General features: G+C 38.0%; 1 protein-coding gene across 4 annotated transcripts in view; it reads right to left on the minus strand.

Annotated features, from left to right (window-relative positions):
• Window positions 1–240: 240 nt before the first annotated feature.
• Window positions 241–27,815, minus strand: part of ppm1ba (protein phosphatase, Mg2+/Mn2+ dependent, 1Ba) — a 129,915-nt gene continuing 102,340 nt past the window's right edge. For 2 of the 4 annotated variants that reach the window (XM_080200643.1, XM_080200644.1), the window contains exons 4-6: window positions 14,524–14,635; window positions 9,255–9,312; window positions 3,863–4,619 (exon numbers count right to left, since the gene is read on the minus strand). In XM_080200643.1, the coding sequence (XP_080056769.1) occupies window positions 4,368–4,619; window positions 9,255–9,312; window positions 14,524–14,635 (422 nt within the window). In that variant the 3' untranslated portion in view covers window positions 3,863–4,367. Of the gene's footprint in view, window positions 2,217–3,862; window positions 7,651–9,254; window positions 9,313–14,523; window positions 14,636–27,815 lie in introns of those variants that run through there. The other 2 variants (XM_080200646.1, XM_080200645.1) reach the window with 2 other exon arrangements.

Consider the following 27,815-nt stretch of genomic DNA (forward strand, 5'->3'; position numbering starts at 1 on the left):
AATAGGTAACACAATAAACATGATTCCACTTTTAAAAATAAACGCTTGCAGTATATTTAACCTCGAGATATATTGAGTCCCATTATCTAACACAATTCAAAATCCCTTTAGACTGCAAACTTTAAAATTCCATTCAAACTTTTTAAAAACCTGTAGCAATTACATATTCACTAGTCACATAATAATGCAAAAAATGGCTCTCAAGATTGTTACAAGAACCAGCCTTTTCTCTATTGTAGATAAGAGTACAAAATATCAATAGGGTTTATTCTTGGGCAGTACATACATAATACAAACTGTAAATACAAAGTCACAATGCATTTAGCAATCCTTTATTGAAGATAACAAGGTGGTTATGATCACTGTATTGTATGAAACATCACAAATATAATACAGGGAATATACTATAGTCAGTACAGGGAAGGACCAGAGTGGACAATCTGTGGACAATAAGACACCACTTGTGCACTCTTCATCCCCTACCCTAAAACAACCCCATAATCTCAACAAAGGGTCAAAACACCTGTTAACATCATCTTCTTCAGGACATTTTCATTGTTGTAGCTAAAATCTAGTGAATAAATAAAAACACTGGCAATAATCATACTCTCTAGGCCAAGATTCATACCTACACAATGAACCAAATGATTGGGGAAGCTGGGTGTAAGTACCAGTGTTCAAGGGCGTATGGTAACAGACAGCTTTCCAGCATAGAACTTAAATGAGGGGGAAAAAACAAAGTTAGAGAAATACAAATGAATTCAATTTTATACAAATTCATTCAGCACTCATTAGTATGTTTCAATCATGTATAAGGGCAATGAACATTCTCAACAATACACTATTAACAGACAAGTTGCATCATTTAAATCTTACAAGGCATTCATAGCATGTGTATTGTGTACAAGTGGATACATTCATTGCTTTTTCTGCCCTCAATGCTGCTCAAATCCCTTTTCCCTCAACCATTAGCTTAAACTGAACTTTAGTACATGCACAACTCAAACTTACTCAGTAAAATCATGGTATTGCAGAAGTACAAATCAAACTAAGAATCTTCAAGTACCTTAAAAGACAGCCACTCTGTACCATGCCCATTCCACAATGAATGAAAGAAAAAAAAATCACTGAACAAAATTAAGAAACATATTTTGTAAAGCTTAAATTCACAATAGAATATTTTAAATTGCATTTATAAATCTATGTGATCTCTAGTTTTGAAATTGTTAATGCAAACAATTCTCTTGCAAAACTATATCCCAGTTTACACAAGGCTGTCTCTCTTTATTTCTGTTGCAAATCAATGATACCAATAGAAAACCACATGTAGAACAAAATCACAATTTACAATATTGTGTGAGAAAGGCAAATTTTATAGCGATATTTTCAACTTCTGCAATAATGAGTGGGATGTCTGAAGCAAATGACAACTGACATAGAAGCATAAATTAATCTATTCATTTTTGTCCAAAGGTTCCGCTTAGCAAGAGCTTATAATCTACACATGCTTTAAAATCATAAGGGAACTTTACCATACATTTGCTATATTTATTGCCAAATGCAATGTTATCTTCAAGCAAGCAGTAGACAACATATACTGCATATCTGACAGCAGAGAAAACTGAGTATTTGGTAGTACAGCAGAAATTGAAGTGAAGAATTACACAAAATAAATTTCTACAGCATTCTGCTCACTGCATGTTCCCTCTGGGCCTGAGATAGGTGCAGAAGCTCTCAACCTTGAACCTTGCAATCAAGTAATGCCTTATACAGCAATTTGTACATGCTCTTGTCCGGTGAGTTAGATTTAAATTAACAGTACTTAGTGCATCTTCCAAATGAAACTAGAAATCCATGCACCTCAGGTACTTTATTACACCTGCTAACAGAATCACCATTCTTTCAGGCAACAAGTTGGGTACAGATGCAATCAGTAAGTATGAGGCAGTCAACAAAATACTGTTTTACAGGAAGATGCGCAAGAGTGGCAATATTAGAATATGCAAAAAAAAGAACAAATGGAGTATAATTCTAACAATTAAGTTCCTCCTGCCCTTCTGACAAAATGACTTTAAAAGAAGATCCTTTGGATTTTTAATTTCCCTTGTAGTAAATAAAAGGTGTGTGAACGAAGGTTTCTTCCATATTTCAAACCAGGAAATTCTTAGCGATTCTAGCCTATTTAACTACCAGGGGTCTTCAAGATCTGCGGAACCCTGTGAGAAACAAAATAATACTATTACACTTGCAATCTCTATTATGTGTACAGAAGTTTTGTAGATCCCTTACCCTGTTAAGTATTTCAAAAACAAAAGGAAAGACATGAAAAGAAGTTTTACATTACTTAAGGAAATTGGAACAGGTAAGCACAAAGGGATAAAAGATGTCTTATATTTGTATACACAGCAGTTAACACCTACCCAGCAGGATATGTTAGATTAATTTTTAAGGAACGAATTAGAGAAAAATATCCTGAAGGCTAAACTTCAAAAATGACTCAACATAGAAAAGTGATCATTAGCAACAAGACAAATATTGTAATACACTTCTCTTTTGTAACATCTCAAATGTTACAATGTACAAATACATATAAAATATAGATTTGATTGTACAAAATAGTCTTTCAATGTAATCGTGTTGGTTCTGGGAAGAAAATACAATGACACTTAAAAATGTAAAATTAATCTAGAACTGTATAACCTGAAGAACTGACCTAGATTATCAATCCTGGATGTCTTTTCACCTATATAGCTAAAACATATTAAAATATTTGCCAGAAAAGAAAAAATTCTGAGGTAGCAAGTAGAAAACATGAAATATTTATCCAATTATTAGTCTTTTTAAAAAATTGAGAGTTAATACTATTTTGATAAAATTTATACATTGCAATCCAAGATTTTACACACAGTAGCAGCACAGAATTATACTGATTTACAACACAACTGAATTCTAGACTCAGTCTTCAAAAACATGGGGAGAATTAAAATTTTCAATAAATAGCCTTTCATTGTGTTCAAGCTCTTTAACTGAGTGTTTGATGATTTGCCTGCTGACAGCACATGCTGGCAATATGATGTCTTGATCTGCACAGTCCCCATTGGGGTTCACCCTTTATGCAATTTCTGTGGAATATTGAAGTCATAGAAAGATACTATTATTTGTACACAGTACTTAAAACTCAGGGTTGAATATTGTTGATAAGTGCAGGCTCAAGTTTTAGGGCCTTTTTTTTAAAACTAAATCTTCTTTGCCAGAATTCAGAATTTACAGTGTACACATATCTGAGAAAAAGAACCTATTACATTTTCAAGTCATTCTACCACTAATCAATATACATCAGAGTATGTTCAAGTTTTTAAAAAATGCGCAGTTCTGCATTAACACCCAATTTCTCGCAAACATTACTCGTGCTTTCATACACCTTATCAAAACAAATTATGGTATGTAAACTCTAAAAACACTTAACAACCCTTTATTTAAAATAACCAACCTATTAGCTGGCCAAATATTTGTAGTGTTCTTTTGGAAATTAGTCAAAATAATTGCTTGTTGTAATATGTACATTGGCGGGTAGGGTCTGTGCAGTCTCGAACAATACATAGCTGTGCATGTAGTCTAGGTTAGTTTCTAAATAATCTGATGACTTTGATTACTTTAAAACAAGCTGTGGAAATAGCGACATACATATAATGGTTGCGTTAGAATCATAAGCATGTATAAAATGGTGCTTAAAATTGTAACTGGAATGCATAGAAATGCACAAGTTCATAGTCATTTTCTGCAGTTTACTCTTTCAATGCAAACAAAAGAAATGCATTCCCCAGACAAGCCACTTACTAAACGTAAAACACAACTATCTGGCTTCACGTTTTGCTTTACATATTTATTGTGATGAAGAAATAATATCCATTTTAACATGTAATGAGCAAGTTAAACAATGGTCCAGACATACTATAAAGCTTTATTACACATTAAAACAGTCAATCCCCTCTCTGGCTGAATACTGCAACAAAGCAAGAACATACCCATTGGAATTTTTCACACATAACTGACATTTCCACTAAAGCATGATGGATTTATCAATGTCATAAGCATCTGTTCTCAGTCATGCATTTACTATATTTACATTCTTACAAACAAAATCAATGTGCTACAAACAGGTCTTGAAAATTGACTTGTCACTGCTTGGGCTGTTACAGTGATCTGACAACAAAAATCTAAGCCACAAGCACAAAATACTTCTCATAAAAAAACATGCAATATAGATCACAAACACATGCAATGTAATAAATTTAAACATAGTTGATACACAATGCTGGAATCATGAGCTCATAAGATTTTTTTTTTTAACTACATCTTCAATCAGTTCAATTTACATCCTCAGGACGAGTCTCCTCATCAGCCTGCAACCTGGTCTCTGATTCTCTAGCAGGCAAAACTGCAGTGGAAACAGCTTGTTCGGTGGTACTTGCTTCCCCCTGGATCTGAGCTAGCCTGTAATTAGCCAGCATCTCCTCCATTAGGTGACGGTAGTTCCCCCTATGATTAATTCTCAATTGTCTGAGTGTCTCGAGCAATTTGCCCGGTCTTGTTCCCCCTTCATCTGCTCCAGTAGGGTCCTTTTCAAGATTCAATACCCCAGTGTGAGTAAACAGCCTATGATAATGTTTTGGACTATCAAATACATACAAAATTAATAATCAAAAAGAGCTCTTGTTCGTAAATATGCATCATAATCATATTTATGACTTCCTTTGAAGCCAAACCTAGGCAACAAGAAGGCGAGCTAATTAATGTTAAGGTTCGAAGTGCAATAGAATAAATAGTAATTCAGTTTTCAAGTTTTGTATTGTAGTACCTCTTAATAACTGAATAACCTCCAAAAGATATTAACCAATATTAGAAAGGACTATGACACAATCAGACTGATTGCATATTAATTTATGAAATGATTTATTGAAGTATTTTTAAAACCTGTTTATCAGTGTTGAAAACCTTTTCAGCAACAATCTGTTTTCAACGGTATTCAGACTAATAGTTCTAGCAGTATTCAGACTAAAAACAAACTCAAAATGAAAATTACCATAACCCAGCATTTTTCCCAGCCACAACCCTTTTAGATTCCGCCTCTCTTAAAATGCATTTTTACTTAGATTTTATCTATTTCGACGGAAGACATCCTGAGTGAATAAAAATAGAATTCACAGCTTTTAGTCTATTTTACATTTACTTTCAATAAAACTTGTAAAGAACTGCACCAATGTATTGTATTGTATAATTGCATTTCTCCATCAAATTTGGTATGGGTTGTGAATTTGGCTTTTAGATTGAATATCTGTAAAGTATTGATTATAAATTTCACCATATTATTTTGACGCATGTCATTTGGAACCTAGGTCTTTTAGAAATTACATTATGTGCCGTTTTTCCCCGAAGTTTTATTCTTAAATACTGCAATTTTGTTTTTTAATAAAAAACAAGGATTCCTTCTCCAATACTAAATCCTTAAGATTAGTATTTACTTCAGTTTTATAAATAGGATTAATGTAGTTCCCATTAAGTTCTACTGCTTGTTGATAATAATTTGTGAACTTCAGTCATTTGTATCATGAAACTTAATAATTACTCTAATAGAATGTTAAATCTGCAATGAATGGATAATCATGAGTAAAGGTCTATTTCGAAAGCAGATTAAGGCAATACTTTGAGCCAAATGTAGCTACGCCACAGGTCTGCAAAGCTGACGCTGGCCTGAAAAATCTACATTCAACATCTACATAATACTACTGAAAGACTTGCATGAAGTGAGACATCAGTAACTTAATAAAGCAAGGACGATAAACAATCAAGTTTTGTTTTAAAATTGAAAATGTAACCTTTCGATATATAAAGGCTTAGGGTTATAGCATTCTGGGAAAATATTTTAAGCTGTATAATAAATACATTTGATCTAGTTCATAACTATTTAGATCCATTTACTAGAAGTAAAGCTCAGATGGGGAGTATTATTTCATTATTCCTATTTCAAATTTCTGTAATGGTGTGCACTATTACAGAAAAGTAGATAATATTACAACAATACCAATTTTCTTTTTTTTCTCTTCATCTCTGAAATAGTACTAAGGTCCTATGAAAGTTTTACATTTACTTTTTTGTTCAATAAATCTTTTGAAATATGTGGTCAATTAACATAAGCCATTGTTGTCCAATATATGAGCCACAAGCCAGTGACTTAATTGGGAATCCAGCCAAGACTAATTGCACATCTGATTGGAAAATGAAAAAAAATGACAAGACAACATTGTGCTGGTAGGCTTGTGATCTCATTACTCATATTTACATGGCTATGCAACCTCTTGTGCATTTACTGGTGAAATGATTAAGTTGAAAATAGTGTGAATTTTCTTGATGATTGACTGGTATAGATGCTTAAGTACACATACACAAAGAACATTTATTAAATTAAAGCAAGGTGTTTTCTAATCATGTCGCTGAAATAATGTCACCATAGCAACACATAAGTTAGCTAGCAATCTCTATTGGACAACACTGACAAATGCAATTCATGGGAAAACAATACCTGAACAGACCTACTGGACATTTTGTTATATAAAGTTTACATTTTCTGCTGAATTCTTATGCCCATCAAATTGATGAATGTCAGGAATGGAATCACAAGAGTTTTCCACTTGTGTCACTAATGTTAGCATTAAGCATTGCCAAATCACATCCAATACACATATACAATAAATTTATTCAAATCATAACAATATATATGGACACTAACTTCAGAAGAACATTTACTATGTCTCTTTATAGAATCCCCAGTTCTTGCAACAGCTTCTGAGTAACATGGTCAGTTCTGTGCATTCTGTTCTAAATTTCAAATGGTTTTAGGTGAGGAACTGCACTTTCTAAAAACTGAACAAAGACTTCCCATTCACATGGAACTTGTATTTAATCAAAGATTAGAAAAGGTCATTCTAAATTTTTGTGAAGCCAAATCAAAAAATTAGACATAATTTAAATGTGCCATCTAAATGTTATTCTTTAAAGCAAATTTCTACAAATTATTTTCTGTCCATGCCACATCTACTTTCTATAACTGGGGATCTTAATGGACTTCTACTTGTACTTGACAGCTGGTTCTGAAGTACGTTAACTGCTACCATTTCCCAGGCAATGAATGAGTATAGCAAATATAATTCAACAGCGAACTGAAAAAGATTTTTTCTATCTTCCCAAGGATAAGATGATTATGAACCAGAATTTGTTGCCTAAATAATAACAAGTTCATGGATCATGTTGTTGTTAACTTGTGAAATTTCCCGTACTTGGGAAATTATAAAAGTAAATCCTTCAGAGAAGATGCTTTAGGGAATACAACTAAATTATAAAATTTAAAGGAGAAAGGATATAGGAAAGTGCTTTACTGGATACAAATGTCTCTGATAGACAACAGACAAACTAGTAACTGGCCGACAAAGCAAGAAATATTTCTGCCTAGCAGAGATTAAGATCACCAAATCAGATTTGATTCAATGTAACTATAAAATATACAGCTTCCCTGTGTAAGCAGCAGCTGCCTTTGTTTCCTGATTTTTATGAATTAAATCGTTTGAATCCTGGGCAGGAGGCAGGTGTCATGATCTATAGGCAAAAAAAAAAGAATTATGCATCTTCCTACAAGAAATTTGGTGACATTTTAATAAACTTCTGACTATTTAAAGGATGTCTATACTTTCATTTTGGAGCTTTGCTACTACTCAAATCCTTAAAATTCATTGGTTAAAGAGACAGAGAATGGGTCCCTTCGTTCATCAAGGTCTAAGATATTCTTCAACTGAACTCCCATAAAGTTATTAAATTGCATTCACAGCAATTTGCAAAGCAAAATTAATTGGAGCTGAAAGGCGAGGGGAAAAAATCAACTCATGAAATTCTCCATGAGATATTCCTGTTGCGTACTGTCCAGTTTAATGATGCTCCTACCAGATGATCATCTATTCTGGGTCATCTTCACACATCCACTGTGGTTTCTTTGAAGCCACTCTGACATTTGTCATATAACTATGCCTCGATCAACACCTCTTTGCTACTTTTCCTATAGAAGAGATGTCGGTTGCTTTCTGGTTCTGATCAAATGGCTAAAATGCTAACTCCAGCAAATTCTGGGTATGCATGTCTATGGCACATCAAATGAACTAAAATTCAACTAATTTATACAATCAAATTCAGCTGCAAGGTAGCTTCAGTGCTCAAACTAATTCCATTTTGTCTAATAATATAGGGCTTTATATGTAACTTGATAGAATTGGTTGCAATATCAGAAGGTAAACAAATCTCTGGTACAATTAAATCAAGCAGCCTAAACATTGGAGGAGGTTAACAGACCTTGCCTTCAACACAATGGAAGTGAAAGTTTAAGTAGTCTCATCTCAATTCTTGAAAGAGCAATAATCAGCAATCTAATTCATAATAGTGTGGGAAATGAAATAAATCAGCAATAAACGCAGAAGGTAGCATTTTACTTTCAGTTGAATTTTGTAGGAACAGAACGCATTGAGTTTTGCTCTCTATCCAACCTGTGGTGTGTTTACTCCAATAATTTATATTGTATACAGTGGGAGCCAGAAATGGCAATAAGTTCCATTCCTCAGTAGCATTAATCTTGGTGAGCATAATTCAACAAAAAATGAAAGTTTAAAAAACTATTTTGCGTTATATCTTGCCTTATATTTTCCTTGAATTTTTGAAAGTGTTACTTTCAATATTTTTACTGAGATACAGTTGAACTAATTGTTTCATGCATACTTATACAAATACATTTCAAAATAATGTCTTATACTCAAAAATGCAAGCTTTACATCCATTGTTAGTAAATTGCACAGCATAGGCCTGGTGGAACGAATAGCCTTTTGGAGCTAGAAATTGCTACGTAAGGGGTAAAGTTGTGCCATCAGACAATCCAACTCTGCAAATTACAAGTGCATTAAGTATTTGTTTAAAAATCTAGAACAAAGCACTAAAAGATGGACAGAAATTATTTAAAGTTTTTTTAATGACAAAAAGATTGCCAGAATAATTAAAAGATTATCAAATGGCACGCTACTAAGAAACCTTTTGATTTAGTAGATTTACATAAATGAAAACAAGTATATCATTATGAGCATTACACGTATATTACAATGAAGAATGATTTTTTAAATCTGTTCAGTAGAAGGATAGTATGTGTATAAGAAAATTAAGCTCACCCCATCATCATCCCTGTGTGGATTCAGTCGACTATAAACAGCTTCGATCACACCACGCCTACAGGGATGAGAGAAATACAAACTGACAAACGTTCCTTCGATAACTTGTGTAAAGATAAAGCAATACTGGATGAAGTGCAACACTATTACCTTCGATGGAATGTAGCTAAACTTGGATATAAGAGCTCCAAGTACCACCATACCTTGGATCCGAAATGTATTCTCGTGATCCATGGGCCCAACTTTTCCAGCTGCAGTGACTGCGAAACTGTCAAACTTCGCCATCATGATTCACTGAAATTGACAGCAACTCTGGCACGCACAAATGTTTTTAAACATGAAAAACCAAAATTGCTGTCACTGATTCCTCACTCCTCCACAGGTTGTGCTATTGCTGAAATCCTTTCAGATGGAAATCATCAAGAAGTCACTTGATCAGCATGAATTTGCACTTTTTATACTATTATTCTGGCTATAAAACCCTCGAAAAAGCTACACTTTGTTGAATGAGCTGGGTTCTAGCTGCATACAATGTTACACTGTTGAATCACCTCTCTGGAAAAACAAATTGTATATTTGTCAAATCTCTCCATTCCATGAAAAAGATTCCATAGGCTATCATAATAAAAGGCAATTTTTGCCAAGAAGTTTGACATTTCAGCTTCTACCCTTTTTGGAAGCTAGTTAATTTTTTTTGTTTAAATTTTGATGGCTAGCTTCAGAGTTTTCATTTATATAGTAATTATCACAACCTGAGCATGTCCCACGGTAAAGTTATTCTGAAGTACAGTTGCTGTTGCAATAAAGGGATTTGTATGTTCTCATTTTCATTTTGCTTACTGTAAAATTATGAAAAGTATATGATAAAACTAGCCCATTACTTCCTGATTTAGGAATTCTTAAATATCTAGCTTGCTTATTGACATCACTGTTACAGAGCACCTAAGAAACCCGACAGCAGACACCAAAATGATACAAAAATGAAATCCATGCCACTGCATTGAGTAAATCTTCCTGGTCAGGTTTCTTTGAGGTCAGTGCTAAGCACCACTTCACCAGTGACTGCAAAATCCAGGTCATGAAATTAATAAGCCAAGAAACCTGAAGTTTTATAGAAACTTGTCAACCAAAACCAGGTAGATCTTTAAAATTATTTTTTGTACCTGCTTAAGGTATTCTTCCAAAACAGCATTTTATTTTGTCCCATAGTCAAGGAATATCATTCAAGAAAAATAATTCAGACAGTTGAAATATTTAATGGGTTGTTTCATTCATGACTGAACAGACTGCACAATGCAGATAATTACATAGGAGTGAGCAATTCTAGTCCCTTGGGCCTGTCCAACCAATTACATTACAGCTGCTCTGTACTAAGGTGTCAGACTTGGTTCAATAGATTCAAAGTCACCCTTAACCATGAATCAAAAGCTTCTGGATTCTGTCCCATTCCAGAGTTGAGCACATTTACCCAGACTGACATTTTAGTGTAGCACTCATGTGCTGCTGTGTTGGAGGTACTGCCTTTCAGCTGACACGTCCTCTTAAATCGCATGGAAGATTTCACAGTGTTACTCAATTCAAACAGCAAAGTAGTCCTGGTCAATATTTATTCTGAAATAAATATCACAAACAGATTAATTGATCACGTGTCTCACTGCGGTTTATGGACAAGATGCCTGCTGTTTTTCCCCTTTATTGCTACAGTATCCATACTTCGGATGAACTTCACTGCTGAGGTTGTGCTAATTGTAAGTGCTGAAGTTTTTAACCATTGATCAGGCTTCCAAAAGTGGTTTGGGCTTGAATTCATGGAGCACTCCCTCCCCACTGTGGAGAAGGCCCATTATCCTGTATGGTACTGCTGCGGGACACAAGGGGGGGGTATATATATGTGTGTGTGTGTGTGTGTGTGTGTGTGTGTGTGTGTGTGGTTGAACATTCCAGGGAAGTACCTCACCCAGGATTTTGTATTTCTGCCACCTTGCCTTTGGGTGGCGTTTGTGCTGAAGCTAACCAAAAAAATTAACTGATTTCCAAAAAAGCTTACAATTCGGAGATTATAAGCCAATGACAGATGAAAGCAAGTATTAACTAAGAATATACACATCATCCCTTCAGCTGTATTAAAAATGTAGGTTCAGGTAGACTGTCATAAAATTTGCAATCTCAGGACTGAAGTCCAAGCCAGATTTCAGACATTTCCAGTTTTTGGAGGCAAGCTGATGACTGGCTTCAGTCTCTTGCCTAATGCAACATGTCTGTTTCTATCTGCTTATCTCTCCTTTATGAATCTTGGGCGGTCCTACTGTCTTTCTATTCCCCTCTGGTATTTTGCTTTATTTCATTCTAAAATCATGCAAGATATGGTTTCTATTGGTGATTGTACGTGCTGCATACCTGTTAGTAATAGAGAAGGCTGCAGTTCAGTACTTTTAGTCAACACTGATAATGGCAAAGGGGTGACAACAGTGCGATTGGTACCATGTTGTAACTAAGGTTTGGTCCAGTAGGCTGAACTGTGTCGTGTAGGTTCAAGAGTCAATGCAACCACTTGAGGCACATGAAATGACAGGTACATGATACTGCATGTAAGCATTCATTTTGTTCTTCATTCTATACTGGGTCAGGGTCACGTTTGTGGCTAATTGACGCAAAAACTAGCAAAGTAAGAGACATGATTTGGGGGCTGAATGCCTAAGTTATTAAACTTAATTTTGTTCTTGATTCTATAGTGTATTTTTGCATGGCCCATTCGAAAAAAGATGTCCAGTTAGGACCCTATTCAGGCCTCATATTTGACCTAGTTAGACAACTGGACTGACAATGTTAAAATTCTTTTGCAAATTTCAATATCACCTTCAAAAGAAATTACTGTTAAAAATTATTTCCGCTGTACTTCAGTACAGATGGAGGCTACTCAAAAAAATGATTTTAAAATATAAAATTTTAAAATATTGTTTCCATTTAAACTACTGAACAGTAAAAGAATGACTAGTCTTCTTCGCCTGTCAAATGTTATGAATCTATTTAATTACAAACAAGAAACAGTCAGGCAATCACCACTGAGATAACTAAATAAGCACCAACCTGTATCAGTCATCAAGAAATACTCCTCCAGCAAATTGAAGTACCTAAAGTTGATCTCAATAGTTTGATAGCAAAACCTATTTTTGATGGTTAATCAACTGCAATGCTCAGTAAGTTCTTTAAAAAGCTTTTCTTTCCCTGTACCTAATACTTGTAATTAATGTGGCAGTCATGTGTCAACATTCTGTAGGACATAGTTGATAACATATTTAATATAATTCCAATATTACAAATTTAAAACTTTTAGCAGTCAATGAAGCATGCATGAGATGCAGAAAGTTAAGTCTGATTGTGCATAGAAGAAAACATCAATGAGGTTGAACATTTTTTCCTAAATTGTTGACTGCGATTTTGCTATTTTAGAGGTATACTGTTAGATGGGTGAACAACAATAATCACAGCTATTTCTTTTGGAGTTTCTTTCACTTGAAGAACCATAGACTAGTACAACACAGAAGGAAGCCATTTACTCTTGTCTGTGTCAGCTCTTTCAGAAAGCAATACAACTTGTCCCACTCCCCATATCTCTGCAATTTTTCCTCTTTCAGAAATTTATCGAATTGTCCTTTTTGAAGGCTACTTTTGAATCTTTACCCACCATCCTATGAAGCAGACTATTCCAAAACCTATACACTCATTGTATAAAAACATTTTCCCTCACATTGTCTCTGGCTCTTCTGTCAATCACTTTGAATCAGTTATATCCACATAACTCTACTGATTACAAGAATGCAGGGCTATAGTGAATCTCTTTTGTTTCCTCTCTGAAGCTTTCAGATCCTTCCTAAACCAAGGTACCAAGAACTGGATAAAATGCTTCAGTGGGGCTGAACAAGTGTTTTATAAACATTTAGCAGAATTTCCTGGCATTTGTACTTTAATCCTCTATTTAAAAAACCCTAGATCCCATAAGCTTTTTTAATTGCTTTGTTATTCTATTCATGCCAGTATTAAACATTTGTGCACAAGCCCAGTTTTCTCTCTTCTTACACTCCCTTTAAAATTGTACCTTTTAGCATGCATTGTCTCCCCTAATTCTTCCGACTAAAATGAACTCTCACACTTCCTGCAATTAATTTTATCTGTCATGTGTGCACCTGATCTCCCAACCGATGTCCTCTATATTTACTATATTTCCAAGTTCTATGTTATTTACAAATTTTAAGATTGTTCCTGTACCCCTAAATCCAAGTCATTAATGTATAGCAAAAACAGTAGTCCTAGTTCTGAAACTTGTAAACTTATCTCCAGCTGTTCACCACAACTTTGTTTCCCTCAGCTAACTTTGCATGCACGTTGCTCCTGTCCCCTTGATTTTAATTTTATTAACAAGTATAATTACATTGTACTTTTTCAAATGCCTTTTTAAAATCCATATACACAATATTAATCGGGTACACATATGACAGATAAAATTAATTGCAAAAAGTGTGAGAGAGTTCATTTTAGTAGGAAGAATTAGGGGAGACAATGCATGCTAAATGGTACAATTTTAAAGGGAGTATAAGAGAGAAAACTAGGCTTGTGCACAAATGTTACTGCTACAAAAGGCTCCATCGAGTTAATCAAAAACAATTTACCCATAAGAAATCAGTGGTTGCTCTCTTTCATTCATCCACATATCTCCAAGTTGATGTTAATTTTGTCCTGAATTATATTTTGTTTCTAAAGGTTTCTATACAACAAATGTTAGATTGGCTTTTAATTGCTAGGTTTATCATTACTCCATTTTTTGAACAAGGAATAGTGTTTCCAATCCTCCAGTCTCTTGGCACCATCCTTCTATGTAAGGACAATGTAAAATGATGGTCATCACCTCCACAATTTCGATGCTTACTTCTATCAGAATTCTAGGATACGTTCCAGTTGAACTGGTGACTTACCTACTTCAAGTACCGCCAGCCTTCCTTGGACCTTAACGTGTTTTTATTTCATCTAGTATTCTAGCAACTTCTTTGCTTACCATAGTGTTAGTTCAAATGTGTTAAGTGATTTGTAAAATGATTGGGAAGAAGTTACGTTTGAATTTGGGTGATCAAGAAAATAATTGTATAAGAGCATAGAAATGTTTTGTCCAAGAACTTTTTATGCCGTTACCTGTTACAGAGCTGAAAAACACAATCATAAAGACACTACGTTTGCAAAAGATGGTCGTTATGGTTGCAAGATATTGAATACTCACTTGCTTGCAAGGCCTCCTCCTGGGGGTAGATTAGGGATGTTTCCCATTGAGAGTGTACGCATCACATGAACCAAATCAGGCATTCCTTCTTCACTGGGTTTCAGCATTATTTCTAGAATTGGCAATTGGTAATTAAAAATGAGACACATTTAACCAAGGTACGTTTAAGCAACAAATTTGCCCAAATGTTTTGTCTTGCTCCCTCCAAACTTTTAAAAACACTGATGAAGTGCTTTGTACAACCTGTAAATTAAAAGAAAACTGGATAAGCACACTTCTGGTGAGGTACATCAATAATTAAGGAAAACAGACCAAAAATCTTTGGCCAACAATGCATAATTGTACTGGACAAGTAGTATTCTGCCTACACATGATATACCTAAATCATTGTTTCACACAAAGTGTCACCTTTCTCATCTCCAGCTCTAAGGTCGTGGATCAAAATCCCACTCAGAACTGATATTGCAGTAGAGTGAATGCAGAGCTAGTGAGTTTCAAATTAATTATTAAAGCTGAGTGACTTTTGTTAAAGAACTCATGGCATACGTGGGAGAGAAGCCAGGAATTCTGTCAGATTCCAGGCAAATGCTCTTTCCTCAATCAACACCATTAAAAACAAATTTATCATTCATCTGATTGCTCTTTGTATAGGATCTCAGCATGTGTAAACTTGCTTCCATGTTTGCCTAAGTAACACTGACTGCACTTGAGGATTAATTTGCACTTTCAGACGGAGCCTGCCCCAGCATTTAATACAATCGTGGCTGATATTCTGTCACAACTCCATCTTCCCATCCACTCCCAAATTCCTTGATTCCCTAAGAGACCAAAAGTCAGTCCATCTCAGCCTTAAATATATTCAACAACCCTCTGGAGGAAGAAATTCCAAAGACACACAATCCTTTGAGCAAAGGGATTTCTCCTACCACAGTCCAAAATGATCAGCCCCTTGTCCTGAGACTGTGCCTGTGATCTAGCTTTCCCAGCCAGTTGAAACAACCCCTCACAAATTACCCCCTCAAGCCTCTTTAGAATTCCGTATTTGATCAATTAGATTGTCTTTCATTCTTACAAACTCAGGAATATAGGTACGCAGAAGAGGAGAAGAGCATTTGCAAGAGTTATTAGGAATTGGACTAATTTCAGCCAAAACAAAAATTTTATCTATACTAATTGTTTGCCATTTCAGCACATCTTTTTATATCCCTCCACCCTCTCCTATACTGAAACATCCTTCTGAACTCCAATAGGCTTAATCTATGTTGATTTATGGTCGACCCTAATATATTTCTCGTCGTTTGAGTGAGCAATTTACCTCAGCTCAATGCAAGAACAATCATCTACTGTACAAAAGATCACCAGCACCGATACAAAAAGGTTGCTCTATTGAAATGTTGACAAAGTTTCAAAAACTTTCAGATTTCAATGCTCTCTACTCATATTCCTATAATTTACAATTTGAAGAACACTTTTAAAATTTTCTAACTGAAAGAAAAGCTAGTGACTACACTCAACACTTGCGTTTTATTTGTCGACTGTAAATCCATTGCGCACTTTAGAACTGTGATTTACATCATAGAAACTGGTTTGGTTAATTGAAAACTGCCATATGTTTATCAGCCAACTGAACGCCAGTACACATTTCTAGACAGTTCAAACATCTCCAAGTTGTGCCAGAATAAAATGTGTAGTCTGCAGTGTTGTAAGGGTCAAATCATTTGGAGAAAACGGAGAATGAAAAGCCTCAGGCAAAAGAAACGTAGTGCACAACAGTAATTTTGTTGATGTTAAGTACGTAACACGTCAAATAAACCAAAGTTCAAATTATATAGTGATCTGTGGCAGCAATATAGGGCTTTAATTTGTCCTTTCATTTTTATCATTCTAACTGTAATGCATTGTTTACATGATTACGGTCAGGAATTTCACTGAACAAACCAAAGTTGAAAAGTTCATTGCAATGCTTATGGAAATTTACTTTATTTAAGCTTTTCTGACACATTATGCTGGATATTCCAGCAACATCTGCTCACTGCTGATAATGTTTTTTGTAAGGGCAATGGATACAAGTTATGAAGGAATCCTGCCACACATGCTGTGCCAAAAGGCTTGGTGCCAGCTGCATACTCCAACTGATCTAAGAGTCATGTTAACAGCACAAAGTACCCCATGTTTTAATCAAACCAGGAAACGCGGTTTGTCTGGTATCCACAGCATCCAAACAATACAAACCAAATCCATGAGACTTTCTTAATCAATGTTGCACAATTCCGTTCTCAATACCGCCAAGGTTTTTGGGGAAGAGATGGAAAATACTGACCTTTGAAGAAAAGACCTCTGCAAAATTTGTAACATTATCTCGTTCCTTAATAAGCAAATAAATCACAAAGTACTAAGTATCAGGCAGGAGCAAGAAACAACCTGCAGTTTTCAAACAGGAAATTACCTTTACCCTCAATTTTACAAGCAAGCGTATCTTTGAGTAACTCTTCACAAGCCTAGAAATGTAAATTTTCGAGGCAAAGCTTTTTTTTCCCTTAACTCTTGCAAGGTTATTTTCAAGTATTTAATCTCATAATACTCAAGGAAAAAGAATACTGCAGCTAACATTTTAAGGCCACAGAATATTTAGTGCAGAAGGTCATTTGGCCTAACAAGTTGGCACTGGCTCTGTAAGAGGTGGTATAGAAACAAATGCACCATTCCAATTTGAATACCTCAATCGAAATTGCCTCTACAACCCTGTCAGGAAATTCACTTCAGACGCCAACTATCCTCTTGGTAAGAAAAAAAATCCTTGCATCACTTTTATTCATATTGCCCATTAGTTTGAATCAGTGCCCTCTGGTTCTTTATGTACTCTTGAGCGGGAACAGTTTCTCACTACTTGCCCTGTCCATACCCTTCAGGATCTTGAACAACCTCTAACAAGTCTCCTCTCAGAGATCTTTTCTTCAAGGGAAGCAGACCAAATCCTCTCCAAACTATTCTCGTAACCACAGTTGTCTTTCCCTGCAATCATTTTTGTGAATCTCCCCTCTACTCTCTTAAATGCCTTCGCATCCTTCAAGTACAGCACCCAAAATTGAATGCTGTACTCTAGATGAGGCCGAGCTCATGACTTATACGAATTCAACATAAACTCCCTATTCTGAAACTCAACGCCCCTATTAATAAAGCCTAAGGCACTATATATGCTTTATTAACTGCTCTCACAACATGCCCTGCTATCTTCAATGACTTGTGTAAATAAAAACTGAGGTCCATTTGTTCCTATACCTCCTTTAGATGTTTTTCTCTTTATATTCTTCCTGTCAAAATTAATCACTGCACTCTTCCCTGCATTGAACTTGATTTATAGAATCACAGAACAATACAGTGCAGAAGAGGCCCTTTGACCTATTGAGTCTGCACTAAAACATTAGAAACATCTGAACTCCCACCTCATCACATCCGCCAGCACTTGCTCATAGTCCTGAATGTTATGATGTGTCAAGTGTTCACCCAGATAGTTTCTAAAGGATGTGAGGCCACCCACATCTACCACCCTCCTGGGTAGTGCATTCCAGACTATCACAACTCTTTTCCTCACATTCCCCCTAAACCTCCTGCCTGTCACCTTGAAACTATGTCCCCTCGTGACTGATCCTTCAAGTAAGGCGATCAAAAGTTCCTTATCCACTCTGCCCATGACCCTCAATCTTGTACACCTTGATCAGGTCACCCCCTCAGTCTTCTCTACTCCAACAAAAACAACCCAAGCTTACGCAATCTCTCTTCATAACTTAAATTTTACATCCCTGGCAGCACCCTAGTGAATCAGCTCTGCACCTCCTCCAGTGCAATCACATTGTTCCAACAACGTGGCAACCAGAACTGCACACAGTACTTCAGTTGTGGCCTCACCAAAGTTCGATACAACTTCACACGACTTCCCTGCTTTTGTAATCTATGCCTCAAATGACAAAGTGTCCCATATGCCTTTTTCACCACCATTCCAACATGTCTTTCCACCTTTAGAGATCTGTGGACAAACATGCCAACGTCCCTTTGTTCCACACAACTTCCTAACATCCTACCATTCATCGAGTACTTTTTTGAGAAATTACCCCTTCCAATCTGAATCACCCCACACTTTTCAGAGTTAAATTCCATCTGGCATTTATCTGTCCATTTGACCATTCCATCTATATATCGTCTTGTAGCCCTCACTATTGACCACCCATCCAATCTTTGTGTCATCCGCAAACTTACTAAACCTAACCCCACACAGTCATCAGTCATTTATATAAATAATGAATAATAGGGGGTCCAATACAGATCCCTGTGGTACACCACTGGCTTCCAGTAACTAAAGCAGCCTTCTGTCATCATCCTCTATCTCCAACAACTGAGCCTATTTTGAATTCACTTTATCAAATGACCTGTATCCCATGTGAATTTATCTTCTTTACAAGTCTCCCATATGAGATCTTGTCAAAGGCTTTGCTGAAATCCACATAAATTACATCGACTGCACTACCTTCGTCTACACATCTGGTCACCTCCTCAAAAAATTTGTTAGGCATCCCCCCCCACCAGCCTACCCCAGATGGGGGTGAGCGCTGCTGCAATCTTCTCCCTTGCCTTCCACAGTAGTGTAGAGCACAATTCATCTGGACCCGGAGATGAATCGACTTTTAACACTGCCAACACCTCCAATACCTTATCCTTCCCCATGTCAATTTGCTCAAGAACTTCATCTCTCCCCCTGAATTCATATCATTATCCTCATGGATGAAATGGATGAAGGCGAATGTGAAATATTCATTCAACACTCTATCAATATCCTCTGGCTTCACCCACAGATTGTCTCCTTGGCTCCTAATGTGCCCTACTGTTTCCCTGGTTATCTTCTTCCCACTTTGATACTTAGAGAATATCTTGGGATTTTCTTACTTCTCTGCCCCTCCCCCCAGTTTTTCTGTAAATTTTCCCATTAGTAGCTTTTTGCTTTCTACCTTGGCCAGATCCTGTCTTATTTTACTAAAATCCACTCCTCCCCAGTCCAAAACCTTTTTTCAGCTTGTCTATTTCTTTGGGTATAACAAGCATAAATTGTACTATGTTGTGATTGCTATCACTAAAATGCTCCCCCACCACCAACTCAACCACCTGTCCAGTTTCATTCCCCAGGATCAGGTTCAGCTGCTTCCCTTGTTAGACCTTCCACATATTGATTTAAAAAGTTTTCCTGTACACATTTCAAGAAATCTACCCCATCTGAGCCCTTAATACAATGTATATCCCAGTTAATGTTGGGAAAGTTGAAATCACCTAATAACGCTATTGTTATTGTTTTTACACACCTCCACAAACTAAGCACATATTTGCTCCTCAATATTGCTCTGACTATCTAGGGGTTTATAATAAAATCCTAACAATGTGGCTGCTCCTTTTTTTATTCCTAAACTAATCACAAAACTTCATTTTATGCCCCCTCCAAGATATCATCCCTCCTTACTGCAGTTACTGACTCCTGAACTAGTACAATGCCACCTCCTCTTTCACCTCCTCCCGTCTTCCCTGAAGATTTTATATCCTGGAATGTTGAGTTACCAATTTGTCCTTCCTTCAACCATGTCTCTGTGATGGCTACTATGTCACACTTCCAAGCGTTAATCATTGCCCTCAACTCATCCACTTTGCCTGCAATAGTCCTGACTTTAAAGTACAGACAGTAAGAAGTCTCACAACATCAGGTTAAAGTCCAACAGGTTTATTTGGTAGCAAAAGCCACTAGCTTTCAGAGCGCTCCCCTTCATCAGGCAAGTGGCTCACTGATGCTACTCACCTGACGAAGGGGCAGCGCTCCGAAAGCTAGTAGCTTGTGCTACCAAATAAACCTGTTGGACTTTGACCTGGTGTTGTGAGGCTTCTTCCTGCGTTTACCCCAGTCCATCTCCACATCATGGCTACTTTTAGGTAGAGGCCATCCAGCCTGGCCTTATTCTCTTGAAACTTACAGCTGCACTCCCTCTGACCTGTTTGTTTTGCTGTATGATTCTGTGCCCTTATTCTGCTATCAGTCTGTGTCCCCTCCCTCTGCCAAATTAGTCTGAACTCCTCCCAACAGCACTAGGAAAACGTCCCAAAGTTGTTCCTCCCGTTCTGGTTCAAATGTAGACCATCTTGTTTGTACAGGTCCCACCTCCCCAGAAACGATACCAGTGATTCACAAATCTAAAACCATCCCTCCTGCACCAACTCTTAAGCCACACATTCACCTATAATATCCTCCTATTTCTGCGCTCTCACACACACGGCACTGGGAGTAATTCTGAGATCATAATCCAAGAGATCTTGCTTTACGGTCTGCTGCCTGATGCAAGACCTCATCCCTCTTTCCATCTATGTCATTGGTACCAACATGTACCATGACCTCTGCTTTATCACCCTCCCTATTCAGAATGCCAATTGCCGTTCAGTGACATCCCAGGCAACAGATCATCCTGGAATCACATTGATGGCCACAGTATTGCCTGTCTGTACCCCTGATTATAGAATCCCCTATTACTATTGCCCTGCCTTCCAATCTCTCTCCCCCTGCCACCACCTGTACAGATAGGTTGCTTGTGGTGCCACAAGCTCGACTCTGCCTGCACTCCCTGGAGGAACCAGCACCCTCATAAGCCATGAAAATGGAATATTGATTTGCAAGCAAAATCCCAGGGTACTCCTGAACTACCTGCTTACATCCATTGAACTGCCTGGTGGTCACCCATTCCCTTCCTTCCTTAAGTCTCTTCAGTTGCGGTATAACCTTCTACCTAGAATGTTTAGTGGTAACCTGTTCCAGAAATATTTTCCAAGCAACAAATAAGCTAAAATGAACCCACATTGCAAATATTTCTTTGAGGTTTTATGTGAGCTTTAGAAGTCTTACAAAGAATTCAAGCCATCAGGCAGATTGTTACATGTTAATAATACTGAACTAATGGAAAGATGGTTGTACAACAGTAGAAGAAATGCAGAAAGTAAAACGAAAGATCATTTCTAGTTTTCAGGGTGAACCGAAAAGCAAAGAGGAGAATATAAATATCAGTGAACAGAGCTAAAATGATTTGCCACTTTTCTTCTCAACCCATCAATATTTCTGTGCTTTTGAAGTTCGAGACTATCTTTAGCACTACTGACAATGCGTTCAACCTTTATATCATCCACAATTGAAATCGTGCCCTGCACACAACAATCTAGGTTATTAATAATACATCAGGGAAAGCAAGTTTGCTAACACGGACTCTTAGGGAACTTGACTACAAGCCTTCCTCCAATTTGAAAAAACATCTATTTATCACTATTCTCTGTTCCCGGTCACTTAGCCAATTTCTTATCCAAGTGCCTGCTTTCCCTTTTATTTCATGAGCTAGAAATCTACTCATTAGTCTGTTATGTGGAACTGAACCAAATGCCTTTTGAAAATCCATATACACCACATCCACAGCATTGTCCTGACCAACTTTCTGTTTTCCTCCGTATAAAAACTCCAGCTAGTTAAACATGATTTTCCCTTAATAAATCCATGTTGAATTTCTTTAATTATTTTGCACTTGTCTTAAGTGGCAACTGATTTTGTCCCAAACTGAAGTTTCTAGGAGATTCCCTGCCAGTGACATCAAACTGACTGGGTCTGTAGTTGCTGGTATTACCCTTGCATTCCTCTTTGAACAAGAATGTAAGATTCCCAATTCTCCAGTCACCCAACAGCATCTTTGTATCTAAAGGAAGATTATTACCAGTGCCTCTCCAATTTCTCCTCTCACCTCCCTCAGTATCATTGAATGCATCTCAACCCATCTGGTACCTTAAAAGATAGCCCAACATCTCCTTCTCAATTGTAAATTCCTCAAGTGCACTAGTTATCTCCTCTCTGTCTCCATAACATCCTCTTCCCTTCCTTAAGACAGATGTCAAGCATTCATTTAATACCTTTGCTGTAGACAGAGGGGAACTGGTGGATGTGGTGTTTCTCGATTTTCAAAAGGCGTTTGATAAGGTGCCTCACAAAAGGTTGCTTCAGAAGGATAGGGGACATGGAGTTGGGGGTAAGGTGTTAGCGTGGATAGGGGGTTGGTTGTCTAATAGGAGGCAGAGAGTTGGTATCAATGGGTGCTATTCTGATTGGCGGTTGGTGACTAGCGGAGTGCCATGGGGATCGGTGCTGGGGCCTCAGCTATTTACCATTTATATAGATGATCTGGAGAAGGGGACTAAGTGTAGGGTGTCGAAATTTACTGATGACACAGAGTGGAAATGCAAATTGTGCGGAGGGTGTGGAAAGTCTGCAGAGGGATCTGGATAGGCTGAGCGAGTGGGCGAGGACCTGGCAGATGGAGTACAATGTTAGCAAATGTGAGGTTATCCACTTTGGCAGAAATAATAGTAGGAGGGATTATTATTTAAAGGGCGAAAAGCTGCAGCATGCTACGGTGCAGAGGGACCTGGGGGTCCTTGTGCATGAGTCGCAAAAACCCAGTCTGCAGGTGCAGCAGGTGATCAAGGCGGCAAATGGGATGCTGGCCTTTATAGCGAGGGGGATAGAATATTAAAAGCAGGGAGGTCTTGCTGCAACCGTACAGGGCACTGGTAAGGCCGCAGCTGGAGTACTGTGTGCAGTTTTGGTCGCCGCACTTGCGCAAGGATATTTTGGCCTTGGAGGGAGTGCAGAGGAGGTTCACTAGGCTGATACCGGAGATGAGGGGGTTGGACTATGAAGAGAGACTAAATAGACTGGGTCTGTACTCGTTGGAGTTTAGAAGGATGAGGGGGGATCTTATAGAGACGTATAAGATAATGAAGGGAATGGATAGGGTAGAGGTAGAGAGATTCTTCCCGCTCAGAAAGGATAGCAGGGCTAGAGGGCACAGCCTCAAGATAAAGGGGGCGGGGGGCAGTTTAGAACAGAGTTGAGGAGGAACTTCTTCACTCAAAGGGTGGTGAATCTCTGGAATTCTCTGCCCATTGAAGTGGTAGAGGCTACCTCACTAAATATATTTAAGTCACGGGTAGATAGGTTTTTGACAGACAAGGGAATTAAGGGTTATGGGGAGAAAGCAGGAAAGTGGAACCGATCCACTTCAGCTCAGCCATGATCTTATTGAATGGCGGGGCAGGCTCGAAGGGCTAGATGGCCTATTCCTGCTCCTATTTCTTATGTTCTTAGCTATTTCTCCTACCTCCATACGAAAGCATCAGCGTTAAATGAGTTGGAATCAAACGTTGGCAGAAAAGACAACGTCCCTCTGCTCCTGTACTCCCCTCAAAGTTGTACCATTGGGCCTCTATTATCTCCCCATGTTTCTTCTACCAAAACACATTACCTCACATTTCGCTCTACTGAAATTAATCTGCCCATGTGGCCAACTGATCACTGTCCCTCTGAAGTCAATCAACGTCATCCTTACAACTCACTATTCTCCCTAGCTGAAATCTGCAAATTCAGAGATTTTGCCCTCAACACCCAACTCTAAATCGTTTATACAAATTAGAAAAAGCAAGCGGCCCTACACCAATTCCTGGGGAACAACACTTTCTACTAATCCCTAGTCTGAAAAATACCGATCTATCTCTACCCCGTGTTTGCTATCTCTTAGCCAACTTCTAATCCATGCTACCAAGAACCCCTCAATCACAAACATTTATAATTTGTTAACCAATCTGCCATGTGGTACAGTATCAAAAGCTTTCTCAAAGTCCAAATACACAACATCCACAGCACTACCCTCAGCCACTGCCTGTGTCACCATGTCACAGAAAGCAATTAATTGTCAGACATAACCTGCTCTTGACAAAGCCATGTTGACTGTTTAGAATTAACTTATCTTTTTCTAAGTGTATGTTTATCTGATCCTGTGTTATGGCCTCCATCAGTTTTTCCACTATAGGTGTCAAGCTGACAGGTCTGTAGTTTCCTGGGTTATCCTTTGCCCCTTTCTTAAACAACAGCATCACATTTGCAATCCTCCAGTCCCGAGGACTAATCTTGCGTTCAGAGAGGCCTGGAAATGTCTGTTGATGGCTCTGCAATTTGCCTCTTTACCTCTGTCAGGAATCCAGGATGCATCCCACTGGGCTTCGTGACTTCTCTACCTGGAATACTGTTAGACATTTCTGCATCTTTTTATTTATCAGTATACAGCCCAGTTGCTCAACACCCACATTTTCGACGAGGCCATTATCACCATCTTCTAACTTGATAAAGACAGTAACAAAGTACTCATTTACTACCTCTTCAGTGAGCAGTGTAACCTGTTTGTCCTTTATGGGCCTCACTCCATCCTACACTAATCTTTTACCATTAATGTGTTTGAAGAACATTTTACCATTTGTTTTAGCGCAGTGTGCCATCCTTTCGTCATGTTTTCTCTTGGTCTTACTTATTCCAGCCTTAGTTTCTTTCCTGTATTTGAGATACTGTTCCTGATTTCTATTTCCAATATTACTCTGGCATGCATCATATGCCTCTTTTTATTTCCTTATTTTCTCATCAATGTGCTTAGTTATACAGGGTGCTTGAGATTTGGATACCCTGTATTTATTTCTCATGGGTATAAGAACATAAGAACATAAGAAATAGGAGCAGGAGTAGGCCATCTGGCCCTTCGAGCCTGCCCCGCCATTCAATAAGATCATGGCTGATCTGTCGTGGCTCAGTTCCACTTTCCCGCCCTCTCCCCATAACCCTTAATCCCCTCTCTTATCAAAAACCCATCAACCCGCTTCTTAAAAATATTTAGCGAGGCAGCCTCCACCACTTCAACGGGCAGAGAATTCCAGAGATTCACCACCCTTTGAGTGAAGAAGTTCCTCCTCAACTCCGTTATAAACCGCCCCCCCTTTATCTTGAGGCTGTGCCCCCTAGTCCTACTGTCTTTTTTGAGGGGGAAGAGTCTCTCCACCTCTATCCTATCCATCCCATTCATCATCTTATACGTCTCAATGAGATCTCCCCTCATTCTTCTAAACTCTAACGAGTACAAGCCTAGTTTATTCAGCCTCTCCTCATAGCTCAACCCCCTCAACTCCGGCATCAGCCTAGTAAACCTCCTCTGCACTCCCTCCAGGGCCAAAATATCCTTGCGTAAGTGCGGCGCCCAAAACTGCACACAGTACTCCAGCTGCGGCCTCACCAATGCCCTATACAGCTGCAGCAAGACCTCCCTACTTTTATATTCAATCCCCTTCGCTATGAAGGCCAGCATCCCATTCGCCTTCCTGACCACCTGCTGCACCTGCAGGCTGGGTTTTTGCGACTCATGCACAAGGACCCCGAGGTCCCTCTGCACCGTCGCCTGCTGCAGTTTTTCGCCACGTAAGTAATAGTCCTTCCTACTATTCTTCCTACCAAAGTGGACCACCTCAAACTTGCCAACATTAAATTCCATTTGCCATTTCCTGGCCCATTCGCCCAGCCTATCTAGATCCTTCTGCAGACTCTCCACACCCTCCGCACAATTTGCCTTTCCCCCAATCTTGGTGTCATCAGCAAATTTCGACACCCTACACTCGGTTCCCTCCTCCAGATCATCTATATTTACACTGTATTCATCTCTCCTTTTAAAGTCTCCCATTTTTCATCCAGTTTTATCCACCAAAATGCATTTCCAAACTACCTGCGCCAGTTCAACTTTTAGACCCCTAAAGTTTGCCCTTTTCCAGTCTGGGATCTTATTCCGTTATTTATTTTTTAATCTTTTACAATTTAATATTGAATCATACATTATGATTGCTGCTTCCCAACTGCTCCCCTACTCTGACATTCTTCATCTGGCCTGCCTCATTTCCTGGGGCCAGATCTAGCACAGCCTTCTCTCTGGTAAGAGTGGAAATATACTGTTCCATTAAGTTCTCCTGCACATGCTGCAGGAATTTCTCCTTTTCTGTGCCCAAACGCTACCCTTTTCCTAGTCTATATTTTCTATTACTTTTCCTATCACAACGCCACTTGTCCTGCAGGTTTCGATAATCTGCCAACATATGCTCTCTTCTACTTCCTCCCCTCTATTTGGAGGTCAATAATAAATACCAAACAAAGTCACTGCTCCCTTCCTGTTTCTCATCTCCAACCATACAGATTCTAATTCAGGAACTGCATCCCATTTAAGGGCTATGATACTACCTTTGCCCAAGACTGCTACACCCTTCAATTCACCTTGTTTCTACTATAAATCTTATAACCTAGGGTGTTAAGTTTCTAGTATTATTCTGGCTTGAACTATATTTCTGTCAATGCTATAATGTTATATCCCAATAGAGCAATTTCAGCTTTCAGTTTCAAAGTTTTGTTCACTATATGCCATGCATTTATATAGACACATTCTAACCCTGCCCAAATCATAAAGTAGCCCTTGGGAATATCCAAAAAAAAATCCTTGAGGAATAAAATATGTATTTTAACCCATACAGCGGACACTTCACAGCAGTACTGAGGGAGTGCTATACTACCAGAGTTGCACCCTGTTCCCCCACAGAATATGTTGCTCTGTTTTTATTTCTTCACTCCACTGACATGCTAAGTATCATCAAAAGCGACATAAAATGGCTGTTTATAATAACTTCTATAGATGATTAATTCCTTCCTTAAATGACAAATGATGACTGGCAAGAAATAACCTTTTGTCTTTTCTTCTCATTGCAAGGAGAAGGGAAGGAAGAAGTCCCAGTGCTCACCCATTCAGTGGAGTTCAGCTGACTTGATAATTGTACATCTACTGCAGCATGAAGCACTTGAAAGTAATTGCAAAAACAGACATCCTACAGAAAGGTTGGCTTGACTGTCACCATTATAAAATCCACCTTTCGGCACTTTCCACATCTCGGAATCAAATTAACCTGGGGTAACTGTCAACATTCTCTCTGAATCTACATCTTTTTTATAACAGTCAACTTCATCTAGAAAATTGTAACCTAATCAGGATTCATGCAATTATCCCGACTAAACTGCTCATTCTCAGAAGGCACCACATCTGTGAATATATCTGATGGTTGAGAGCCAGATAATGAACTACTCTTGGAAAAGAAAAAAATTGGAATTACTGTATCACTAGGGGACATAATCTCAGGATAACATGACAACCGTTTCAAACAGAGGGAGAAATTTCTTCATGCAGAGGGTCATGGATCTTTGGAAATCTGTATCTGGAGGCTGTAAATGTTCAGTTGTTGATTTTATTCAAGACTGACAGTGAATCTTTTTGGAATATGGAGTTGAGTTTGAGGAACAGACATGATTTCATGAACTGGTGGATCAGGCT

The sequence above is a fragment of the Carcharhinus amblyrhynchos genome, chromosome 12 (assembly GCF_965287045.1).
Source record: "Carcharhinus amblyrhynchos chromosome 12, sCarAmb.v2.hapA, whole genome shotgun sequence".
NCBI lineage: Eukaryota > Metazoa > Chordata > Chondrichthyes > Carcharhiniformes > Carcharhinidae > Carcharhinus > Carcharhinus amblyrhynchos.